Genomic DNA, 12586 nt, shown 5'->3' on the forward strand with positions numbered 1-12586 from the left:
TATTTTGTCTTGTGGGTGCCCCCTGATTTAATGCTATTTGGCCCCATTCACGATCGGCATCCTAGCTCACCTTGGGGGCGTGGGGAGGGAGAAAGGGTACATTTGAAGCCGCCTTGTATCTCAGGGGTGTGAGTCAGGAGGATGCCCAGAGGGCTGTTTGCACATAGAACCTCATATGTCATTTTATGAAACCATGGGTGGAAAAGCAGCAGGATGGCCACTAGCTAATAGGCCCAACAGGCCGCAGTATCTGCCCATGTGTGCAAAGTGATCCCCACCAAGGTCAGTTACTTAAATTCCTCCCCATGGAGCTGTAAAGCAAACACAAACTCTGGATAAACTCCACATTGCTTGACGAAGGTATGGGATCACTGATGGGCTTAGGACATATACAGTCCATGTGCCTCAGCAAGTACACAGAGAGAGGTTTGTATGCCAGAGGTCATCTTAATTAGAGTACAGTAAGGCCTCAAAACTCTGCCCACTCTTTTAACTGTATCACAAAACCTTTCTTAATGTTAATCTTGATCCTTTCTTAATGTCAAGCATTTATTATCTGTTTAAACTGCAGTTATGGATGCTTCATATGAGATGAGTTATAGATAATACATCAAGGGAAGACCTGGCAGGAGAACAGGGTCAAAATTTTAGCTAATATAAGCTGATCACTTACATGAAGACACTTATTTTTTTGTAATACAACTTTCCTGAAATTGTATGTCTCAATATGCAAATGATTAATTATCTAATTAAATAATTAAAAAAATGCACTTAAAATGTCCCTAAAGATGTTTAGAACTGAAGTTATACACCATCTATTAGATGCTCATATGCTGCTCAAAAATACCAAAGGTAAACTTTTGCTAACACTAGATGACACCAAAATATAACTGGAAACATTCATAAAATATACACTAGATGTTGATATTCTGCCTCAATACAAAATAACTTTTTAGAAGAGTCCAAAAATCTGAATTTGAATCAATCCAGTGGTGACATAAACCACTAAGTAGGTAATCAATGTTTGTAACGCTGCACTTATTCCAGTCTAATTTTGAGCTGCTAAGCATCACAGCAGGCCCACTGGAAGATGACAGACGCATGGTTGACAATCAGAAAGCAGCCAAGATCGTTTCATAGCTCTCTCTAAATCCAAAATTTCTAAAGCAAACAAAGAAGGCGTAGTATTACTGTAATTTTGGTTCTACGGTGGTTTCTTATCAACTAAAACGGGTCTCCAAAGGCATCCCCGTGTTCATTTTTCAGGCTTTGATAATGAATGAGTGCACTAAAGTGTTTGGCTTTGATTATACTTAATTAAGGCCCCTTTGCTTAGAGTACTGATTAGATAAGTGGAGGAAATGAGTACAGGGGTTGGAAAAGTAATTCATCATCTGATTAGAGGGCCTGCATAGGATGAAGTCACACTTACAACTAAACAGCTGGAATATGTGTTTATGTCCTAAAATGTCCTAAACTGTGCTGTTCAACATTTTTTATTTGCAGTCCTTCGAGAGTTCATGTGGGTAAGAAAACTAGCTTTCATGCAGTTAACCAGCAAAGTGCACAACATCTCACTGAGTGGAAATGTTTACCAAATTACAGTACATAAATCCTTACATGGAAATGTTCACATCACAAGTCCCAAATGGAAAAAATGCTTATGCGTGTGTTTTTTGTATGTGTGTGCCTGAGTGTGAGTGTGTTTGTTTGCTGCCTAGCAACAAGTGATGCATGTGCAAATTAGGAAAGTTCTTGCTTTATTTGCTCATGCAAATCTTTGTGAGGTATCTGTTATGGAGCCACAGCGTTACGTATTCCCCAATGAAACAAAAATAAAGAGCTGCTGAAAACTGCTCCCCTAATGTGTTGAGTTAATGTGTGGGTTTACAGTCCAGAAGTTGAAGTTATATGCTGATGTCAGCATTACGCTATTCACTGACATGACTGTTTTTCCGGTAACAAAGTTCATACCTTCTAGGAAATTGAAACTAACGGGCATTTCGGGTTGCACAATTGTCTGTCTGCAGTGTAGTTATGATTCAAGAAATTTTGCAAATAGACTTGGTTTAATCTGCTTTATTTTCTTCTTTCTTCAGCCTGCAAAGTAACAAGTTGGCCAAGCAGCTGTTTTTTATGGGTGCCATGACTCGGATATGGTTTGACCAGGATGGTAAATTTGACAGCTGGCATTTTTTTAAAAACCTCAGCTACCACGAAGTCTGAGCTGAGCTTGGGTCTTAAAAGCTGGGAGGCACAAAAGATCTAATGGGCCTTCGTAAAGTCTTCAGGCTGCATAAAAGAACAAAAGATTGTTATGTCAGCCACTCATGCATGGTGCTTGCAATTCTAATATGTGAATGGTTGGATGGATTCAGTGTCTTTGCTGGTCATAGTGAGGAATTATATTGACATTTTCATTTGCACTCACCTTATCATGTGCGTTTGCTTTGTGACTCCTTGCTAGAGTGCACCACCCAGTGGCCTTCTGCAGTAATACGGGGGAAGGCACTTCAAATTATTTTTTATGCACTTGGGAGGGAGTTATGCTTTTTGATTTGGACTAGAGAACAGACATTCAGTTTTAAATGGTTAATTTTAAATACTCCCAGAGCGCCAAAACCTGAAAGTGGGGTTGAACTGCATGTTTTCTTGTAAAAACTGCCAAAATTACATCATTTATCATACCAGGATCACAGAAATTATCATGAGAACCATATGTCTCATTTTATATCTCAGTAAAACACTGCAAAGGAAAGAAAACTTCATTCTTGCATTCAATGTTAATATACAAAAATCTGGTTATTTATTGTGGAGGGAGGATTGTGAAAGTTGTTTTAATATTGTAGACATGAAATTTTTGAACATTAAACAGCATTTGTCAAGCAATTTTGTTGAGTCAGGAGGAGGAAAACGCGGAAAATTATGCTTTTTAGGATTTAACATCGGTTAATGTCTCTTTTTTGTGTGATTCAAGCAATGGGTATTGAATCTCAAATTATAGATTATAGTAAACCTAACTAAAAACTGTAATTTCTTCCTGTATTTGGCTGCGACTTTTTTGAGCGTCTACAGTTTTTGGTCTACCGGGGCCACCGTAGAGGCTTTGGGCGGGTTGTCATGTGACAAAAAAAAATGTCAACATCACCGTGCACTGCACTATGAAACCGACAAATTTACCACTGAAACGTTGTTTTTCTGCATGTACACACATGAACACGCTTTAGTACTACGCTGTGGAAGTAAAACTTTATGTTAGCCGTTACTTTTCTGGCTGTCACTGCGCAGGTAAGTCGCTTTTAGCTTCGCTATGAGGAAATTGTTGAGCTAAACATTAGCTCAGCTAACGTTAGCCGCAGTGAGTGCAGAGTTTTTAATGCTAATGTTAGACAGTGATGATATGAATGCACAGAGTGTTACACTGATATCCATAACGTTAACATATTACATAATAAAGAGGAAAATGTGCTTTATTTCTGTTTATATAATCAGGTGCTAACAGTATGCTTTGTTTGAAACGTTTCAGGATGGCTGCACCTCCCAGTGGCCAGTCCTCCCTTGTACACAGCTTGGCCAAACTCCTCCGAAATGATGGTATGTTACAGAGTGATACACTGTACTCTCACTGTACCCCAAGTGTGGTTAACCCTTTGAAACCTGCTCTGACATCACTTTCCATGTGCTGCATTCAGATGCCCTTCACATTCAAACCTTTGGACTTTGAGCTAATTGTTTTATTTTCTTTACAAAACATGAGAAAATAGGGGGGCGTTTGCAATTTTTCAGGTAATTTTCTTGTTTTTTTTTTTTTGTTTTCTGGGTAGTGCTGGGGGGGGGGGGGTTCACATAATAGAAAGCAACACTGAGGATAAAACATATAAATAGTACATGTGAGGGTGTGGTAGAAAGTTATACTGGCTTATATAAAAAATATCAATTTGCCAATTTGCTCAATTTTCAAAGGGTTTCATAAGTTGTCACCTTGGGTGAAGTGTATTAATGCTGCACGCCAACCTGCACAATTCAGTCAAAACTATAGCAGGGTGCTCTGTGTCAGTGGGTGTATTCACTCAGGGAGACACTGATGAAGACTATTGGACAGAGTCTTTGTACTTCTGAAAATCTGATGCTGCTGTGATATGATCCTGCTTGGATTTTGCGAGAGATAACTGATCAGATATGGATTCATCTGATATGTATAATTGGTAGGTGAATGAAATGAATCCAGAGTGAGTTTGATGTTGATTCCTGCTTTATTCAGTTCAACACTAGGTAACACTTCCGTCATAACTGAATCTGAGTGCACTTGTTTGCCTTTGCTATAACTCGCCTTAATGTGTGGACTCCATTATGATTAGATAGAGATAATATTCCACATATATATTTGCACAACACTCAGTATATATTCAACAGTGACTGCCGCTTCTTTGTCAATTCAAAATATTCTTTGTCTCATGATATGTGTTTTTTAAATTTTGAGGGCTTCTTCTGAGGGATGCTTACATTATTTTTTGATCTTGTAGTTTATATGAAACTTCAATTCCTGCAGTTTCAGCTCTTAAAAGGCTAACTTCTGTATTTTCCAACACTATTTTTCCCAGGTTTTTGTGTATAAATGACTGATGGGAACATCACTTTTTGAAATTGTATTGAGCGCGAGAGCTGCGGCCCTTAGCGGTGAAACTGGCTGCAATGTAACCAGTTGTTGAGGTTGAAACACCAAGTCAACCAGACTACATTTAAAAACAGTAATTGTAGTGTGTATAGAGAAGTATATTTTCACATCTAACTGATTGAGCTTAATGGTTTATTTCAACCAGACCTCAGCTGGTGATGGTTGGAACAGTGAAAAGATGAGACAAGACACATATATATATGATATATAGATTTATTTTACTCTTGTTTCTGTCACTTTAAAAAAAATATGTTTCATGAGAGATTTAAGATTTCTTTATATTTAAATGGAGTCTGCTGTGTTTGGTTCTAGTGATTTAGGGTTGTTTTTTTTTCTGGTGAAACAAAGTGGAACGTCCTCTTTTACAAAAAGGTCTACCTCTGTACAAATGCTTTCCACAATGATGTCAGACGCTTAAAATAATCATTTGAATGGAATATGAACACAATACTGAACTATTTTAAATATCAGTGTTCCCATCAGTCATTTAGAGACAAAACATTGGAAAATAGGATTCAGGTTGAACCAAAGCGACATTTTAAGTTTATTCAAGCAATGTTGTTTTGTCCATTAGCTTTTTCTTCACATTATTTTATTTTCTACAAACTTGTCCACCAGTTGTGAATGTGACTGCATGAAGTTTGATCTTGAAATTTAAGCTTTACACTTGTTATATTTGGTTGTGGATTGGAATTGGATCCCTAAGAGTTCAATATCTCATACTTTTGAACCTCCAGGCGACTTGGTGCTGGACGGCAGCAGCACTCTGACGTTGCCGGCATCCAGCTTGCAGCAGCTCACCAGGCTGTTTGAGCAGTACCTGCTGCCCAGGAGCCAGCAGCATGGGTTCCTCGCACTGCCCTCCCACCCTGCCGACACCGCCTCCCTGCTACAGCTGCAGTTCCTGTTTGACGTCCTGCAGAAAACCATCTCCCTCAAGGTGAGTCATGGCCCCTGAAATTTGGTCTCGTAGTTTTCATGTGACCTATATTTTACTATTTAAAAGTCTGTCATCTTTGCGTCAGTTCTGTAGATATTTACGTTTCTTTGACATTTCTGCACTTTTTGTAAAATTTAGGAGGCCATCCTGTGGGGTCACGGCTCACAAAATGAGTTCAGAGATTCTCCAGGAGGCCCGTTTTGACAGGAATAAAGCCTCTAAATCAGTTCCATTTATCAAAAACTCCCAAGTGGAGTCAATTTTGTGTTTGTATGATGATGTTCCTGTAACATTTTTTTGATCCATTGGGATTAGTTTTCTCTTTTTTCAGTTAATTTCAAGCAACTTTATTTGTCCCGAAAGGCAATTCAGTTTCAACAGTCTACAGACCATCCAAACATTTACAAATAGACAGCAGACAGGAGTAAGGAGTGTGTCAGAGACAATAAATAAATCAATGCCTGATTGGCACGATGGCGCCCTCGTGTGGCCCCCAGTGAAAACTCAAACGCCGAAAGTAAATAAACAAGGTTACAAGGCAAAGGATATAAAAGCAGTAAATACCTGAATACTAAAATAAAATGCTCATTCCTAGAGGCTATTGTTGAGGTTTAACAGCCTGATAGCAGAGAGAATGAAGGACTTTGACTTACCAGCGACTGATAAAAATTGCATCTTAACATAACTAAATTGATACTAAACATTAAATGAATTACGTCATTTCATGAATTTTTAACATGAAGCCTCGTGAATTTCTTAATTTTGTGAGGATGTGTGTTTGCTGGCAGATGTGAAAAGTGGTGACAGTTGCTTACGTATCGATAACCTGCTGGAGTGCTTATGTATAACATGTTGTTTGTATTGATGTTTAAACGCAGCTCATCAACCCACCAGGAGAAAGACTTCAGTCCGTGGTGAAAATCTTCCCATTCAAGTCTTTAAAGTGTTTGGAGGTATTTATTTCTTTGTTGTTTTTTTCCTTCTCAGTCTCGTTTATTCCATCCTGCTGTCCTCAACTTCCATCACTTAAACTTCCCCATTTAATTGTCCTAAAAACAGGAACAGGAACACAACGGTCGGCTGGCCTCATTTAGCTGTGAGGCCGGACCAGCACTGGTTTTCTTTCATCTATAAAGCTTCTTTTTTTAATCACTTTTAACTCCAAACTCACATAATCTTAGTTCTCAGTTGCAGAATAGCTTCCATGTTCCCGAAATCAGAACTGAACTAGGAAAAATATAATTCGATATCATTCTCTTACAGTGCTTCTTATACATGGAATAATCTGCAAAGGCACTTACACTTCTTCCATCATTACAGCTGTTTTTTAGCTATTTACATTGCTATTGTTTGCTGTTGATTTTATTTCTATTTTACTTGTTATTTGTGTGCTTTTTGATTGTTTTTAATGTATTTGTTAATGTTCGGCATCTTTAAAAAAGAGGGTCTCCCTCATTTGATTTCCTTGGTTTTAAATAAAGGTTTGATATGTTTCTTTGTGTCTCTCTTCCTCACCAGCTGAAGCGAGTCCCTCCACACTGTCTTGAGGGACTTCGAGGAGTTTACTCCCAGCTGGAGGTCTTTACATGTTCAAAGAGCCTCAGCTCCCTGGAGGTACTCTACTTTTGAGGCAACAAGTGCCACTGATGACATGTATGCACGTGTGATTTATGTGTGTGTGTGTGTGTGTGTGTCTGGTCTTTAGGAGTTGCTTTCTCTGTGTGGAGGCGACCTGAGCTCTGCGTTGCCTTGGCTGGAACTGCACACCCTCAACTTCAGCTACAACTCCATTGTTTGCCTTGACCAGTCACTAGTGAGGAAACACACTCACACACACACACACACACACACACACACACACACACACACACACAAAACCCCTTGATACTAACTCATTAGCTGATATGACCTGATTTTAACCATCTCTTCTCTGTCTTTTGCAGAGTTTACTGAACGTCCTGAAGTTTTTAGATTTAAGCCATAACAAGATTCAGGAGTGTGCTGAATTTCTAAAGGTTTATATTTGTTTCATTATGATTCAGCTCAATAAAAAAAATTGACTCCACCTTGTTCTGCTACTGGCGATGTCTTATTTCCTCATTTTTTTCTCCCAGCCTTTGAGTGAACTGGAGCACTTGAACCTGGGCTACAACTGCCTGCAGAGGGCGCCAACGCTGGGCCTGAGCGCCAGGGCCAAACTCCTCACACTCATCCTCAGGAACAACGAACTGGAGACGATTAACGGTAAAGTTGACTGATGTAGATAGACGCAGATATTTTTCATATTTTTCCTAAAATACAAACAATGAGGTTGAGTAGTCAGCCAATACAATCACAGAGTTCACAGAGTGAGGCCGAAAAAACTGGAAAAACAGGAAGCTGATCACCGTGCAGTGAGTCCCACCTCCAGCTGTTTTGGTCGTCCTTCTGTTTGTCTTGGATTTTGTTAATCATCACATTAGATAGCCTTTCACCTGCCTGTTTATTATGTCTTTTTGGTTGAGAGTCATGAGAAACAAATTTGAGCTTTCTTTTCTGTACATGCATTTCTGTGCATATGTTGTTTATATTATATGTTCTTGCTATGTTGTCTGATTTAACAGGTGTGGAGCAGTTGTCCTCGCTCCAGCACTTAGACCTGGCCTACAACCTCCTGCTGGAGCACTCCCAGCTGGCTCCTCTCTCCCTGCTGCACTGCCTCAGCACAGTAAGGAAACACACGCTGACACACAGATATATATCTTTATAGACACATTTATTTTTTGTTTCAGATAATAAATGTGAGACACTGAAAAATGTTATATCTTCTTTAAGCTTAGTCTGGAGGGCAACCCGCTGTTCTTCCAGAAGACCCACCGCGCCTGCACCGTCCGACATCTCTCCCCAAAAGCTGCAAACCTCAGAGTGAGTGATAACTCCAGCTACACATGTGTACCATTTTTGAAACTTGCACAATAATGATAAAAGTGTTCTGCATGGACATTGGTCTCGGACATCAAGGAAGCAGTAAATTATATAGTATAAGGTACAAAATAGCTGCTGAAGAAAGAAGCAGATCACAAAATGTTCCGGTCTACAAAACATAAAATAGAAATGGAAAAAGCAACATGTTGGAAGATATTCAAGTTCAGAAGTGGCCTGTGATCTTAAAACATACCGTTCCCATTATAGGAGCAGTTGGCTCATCTTTGTATCAACACAGACATCATAATGTATGTCTTGATTTATTTAAAAGCACAGCCTCTCTAAACATACAAAACTAAACAGCTTCCTGTCTGTGTACCGCTGTGAACTCAAAGGTGTTTCCTTTTTTACATAACTGCATACTTTTTTTTTCTTTTTGTTTCAGCTCAAACTTGATGGTAGCCCGCTGTCCTCCTCTGAGTTATCAGTAAGTTTCTGTTTGGATGTTATTTGTTTGTTAATCATATGAGTAAATGATATTCAATTGCATTGTAGGATATCATTATATATATTAATTAATGTAGCAGCACATCTGCAGAAGTGATTTAGCCCAAAATAGGGTGCCAGGTGACCTACTGAACATTTTTTTATTCACAATGAAAAGAAATAAGTTCATACAGGGAAGTCTTTCTGTACTTCGATTGTAAATAAGGTTCCAGAGAAAAATTAGTACTTCCACCAGAGAGCCAAGTTTCCATCACTGCTATTTGGTGCTGTAGCTGATAAATACCTGTCACTACTGCAGAATCATTTGTCCTAGGAAGAAATTCCAGTTGCAGCCTTTCCCGTTAAAAGAAACAAAAGTCAGATGTTTATTAGTGTTATTTTTTTTGTCTATTCTCTACTGCAGGTTCTGCCAAAACCAGGCCAGCTGATCACCCAGGCACAGACTGCACCTCCTGTTGCCATGCCACCAGAACGTAGTAACCAGGAAGTGTCCAGTGGTGCTGGGGAGCTGAGTGACAGCATGTCAGTTGGGGAAGTGTCACACATGCGGAGGAAGAAATCCAGAGTAAGAGACCTGCTCCTTAACAAAAAAAAACTTAAAAAGTTCATTTCTAGGGATGTATGAAATAGCTCAAAGCATCATTTGTACGATAATGTTGTTTAAATTATAATTCTAAATCAAAATTGGAATGATGAGCAGCTTATCGAAAACTGTTTTATTTAATAAAAAAAAGAGAGATGTTGTCATTTTCTAAATTCATAGACAGTTGATATAATTAAAAAGATTAGCCCATTTAATCTGATAAATCATTTTATTCAAATGAGAATTTTGATAGAAAACTTTTTCCTCTTTTTTGCTTTTAGTGTGATTTGGTCATAAAATATGACGTCAGAAATTTGAAGCTTCATTCAAAAACTTCGACAGAAGCTTCAGATGTTAAAAAAAAATGACATTTTAAAAGGAGTTGAACTCTTGTACCTCGTTTAAACCGATCTTTCTGGATTGGTGAATACTGACAAACTGGAAGCTGTGACTTATTTATTTTTTTCCAAATTCATTTTGTGTTTCAGAGTAAGGTGAAAGTGCGGAGAGCCAGCATATCAGAGCCCAGTGATACTGATTATGAACCCAGGCTGCTTTCCTCCTCGCAGAGTGAGTTTTAAAGCATCTCTTCCACATGTGATCCTATAGCTGTTAATATCATAACAAATATCTACATTCACCCCTTTTTCTTTCTGATTTTAATTGTTTTATCCAACTCTACCACTTGCAGTTTTTTAACTACTAGCTGCATGTAATGTTGTTATGAAGAGTAAATCTTAGTAAGATGCTATATATTCAAAAATGTATTATGTTATTTCTCCACTAGGCATTGTCCTTCCTCACCAGCAGGAGATCGAACGCATGTCCAGCTTCAGGGACCAGCTGGGTGAGGACTGGCTGAGGTACCAACATCATCTAGATGGAGCTTCTCCCTCTGCCATCACCACCGCTGTCGACACCACGCAGGCACCTTCTTATGGTCAACCCCTCCCTAACGGCCTTGACACCACCACGTGTCCATCAGCCAGCTCTGGGCATCAGCTGTCTCCATCGTCCCTGGAAGTCCCGGAGGTCCTCCCTGCCCTGCTGCTCTCATCCGAGCCCACATTGGAGACCTCTGTGGATGCAGAGCCGGAAACAGAGTCGACCCTGCAGTGGCCCGGTCACAGCTCGCGGTCCACGCTGGAGGAGAGCACGGTCGATGGCGTGGTGGTGAGTCAGGGCAGAGTGAGCTCACCTGGGCCGAGTCCAGAGTCCCAAAAGTCGGCTCGAGGGCGGAGCGGAGACACCAAGGAGGAGGAAGAGGACGAGGATCTGGGAGGTAGGATAGTCAAAACAATGTGTCAGTAGCATCAAACGTCTTAAAAATTACAACACAAAAAGACAAAAGTTTCTTATATACTTTCACTATTGAGGCCAATACACTTACTTACACAGTGTTTTCTATTTTTCTGTAACTGCAACATAAAGTATTTGCGGAGGCATACACCCTCGACGCACTAATTCTAGTTTAGACCTTGCAACTCTTCTAAAGCACATAAAATGTTTTTGTGGTTCTCCTTCTCTTCTGATCTTCTTCCACCTGTCTTTCATCGCTGTTAGTGGACCTGTGTCACCCCCTGCTTGTGGGTGTCTTGTCGGACAAAGAGGAAGAAGATGGCGAGGTCCAGAGTGAGAGGAGGAACAGGAGAAGGGAAGTGTTCCTGTGCATCAAACAGGGCCTGGTACTGGAGGTGGACATGCAGCGCGGCCGGGAGAGATGCCGTCTGGAGCTTGGCAGCCTGGCTCGGGTGGAGACCACAGAGGCCACCTGGACCCGAGGGGTGAGAGGAGGATGGGAAATTACTAACAAGGTTTTGGCGTTTAACCCAAACATTACTGTTCTTGTGCTGCGCACAGATGCCTTTTGCAAGTATTCAAATCTTTTAACGCTGAGCAAATTGGTTCTTTCAAAAATATTGCAAAAAAGGCAATGAGCAACATGTTAAAAATATTTTACAAACTGCAAGAAAAAAGTAGATTTGGCGAGATATTAAAAAAAAAAGCTAGGGGAAAATATATTGGAGAAAAATTTTAAAAAGCTTGGGAAAATTGTTATAACTATAACTACATTTTTAGTTGCCATAATTACATATTTTACAGCAAACTGTTATAAATCTTAAGCATTTTTTTTCAGGTCATGTCCTTGTTTGGTTTTTTTAAATTCTTTTTCTTTCTTGTATTTATTGTGCAAATTTTCCAGTAATTTTCTTTCTCTCTCGTAGGAGACTGAAGAGTTGCTTCCAGCTGTGGAGCTTCAGTTTGATTACATCAGCAGGGAGAAACAAAGCAGACGTTATGTCCTGCTTGATGATGACCCGCAGCAGGCACTCCAGGTTCGTAACACACACAGACACTCTTGTGTCCTTTTTTATTTTTTTATTCAGCTCATATCTTGTAATATGATGCACGCGTTTCCACTCCTACAAAAGAGTTAAACACTAAACCCTGAGATGTGCATCTGTGCACCCACATGCACAATATGAATGGCATACACAAAATGAGAACAACACCCATCTACTGACTTCTAAGTTGCCTGTACAGGTCCAGTCATGTTCACAGGCTGCCTCATCCTCAAACCCTGTTACCTTTGTTTTTTTTAAACGTGATGTCAGCATCCAGCAGCACATTCTGTACCGTGTTTACTATCTTGTCTATGACTTTGGTTCTCTCGCATTGTGCAACATCAGATCTGTGCCAGGTATAATTTTAACAAAGAAAGCCAAATGCAGTCTGTCTTCAGATTTGTGGTGAGCAGTCAAGGACTCGTGAATTATGTTTTATAAACAGACACATGGCCAAAGTGAAAAGTATAAACAGCCCAAAAAACACCTACAATTTAACCATGTTCTACAGTCTCAGATACGGTTTATTCCTGAAGTATCTCTGTGGAGCTCCTACAGTTTCTTAACATCAAATAACTTACTGTGCATTTTGTATTTGCCAGACAGATTTTTTTAACCAAAATTTTGAGAAT

General features: G+C 39.6%; 1 protein-coding gene across 2 annotated transcripts in view; it reads left to right on the forward strand.

Annotated features, from left to right (window-relative positions):
- Window positions 1–3131: 3131 nt before the first annotated feature.
- The window catches only part of LOC121962772 (serine/threonine kinase 11 interacting protein), a 33324-nt gene continuing 23869 nt past the window's right edge, over window positions 3132–12586 (forward strand). For both annotated transcript variants that reach the window (XM_042513064.1, XM_042513065.1), the window contains exons 1-16: window positions 3132–3288; window positions 3527–3594; window positions 5413–5615; window positions 6494–6568; window positions 7134–7229; window positions 7321–7428; window positions 7559–7630; window positions 7730–7859; window positions 8219–8322; window positions 8430–8519; window positions 8965–9006; window positions 9430–9591; window positions 10098–10179; window positions 10397–10891; window positions 11173–11393; window positions 11835–11945. In XM_042513064.1, the coding sequence (XP_042368998.1) occupies window positions 3528–3594; window positions 5413–5615; window positions 6494–6568; window positions 7134–7229; window positions 7321–7428; window positions 7559–7630; window positions 7730–7859; window positions 8219–8322; window positions 8430–8519; window positions 8965–9006; window positions 9430–9591; window positions 10098–10179; window positions 10397–10891; window positions 11173–11393; window positions 11835–11945 (2058 nt within the window). In that variant the 5' untranslated portion in view covers window positions 3132–3288; window position 3527. The remainder of the gene's footprint in view (window positions 3289–3526; window positions 3595–5412; window positions 5616–6493; window positions 6569–7133; window positions 7230–7320; window positions 7429–7558; window positions 7631–7729; window positions 7860–8218; window positions 8323–8429; window positions 8520–8964; window positions 9007–9429; window positions 9592–10097; window positions 10180–10396; window positions 10892–11172; window positions 11394–11834; window positions 11946–12586) is intronic.

The sequence above is a fragment of the Plectropomus leopardus genome, chromosome 24 (genome assembly GCF_008729295.1).
Source record: "Plectropomus leopardus isolate mb chromosome 24, YSFRI_Pleo_2.0, whole genome shotgun sequence".
NCBI classification, from domain to species: Eukaryota; Metazoa; Chordata; class Actinopteri; order Perciformes; family Serranidae; genus Plectropomus; species Plectropomus leopardus.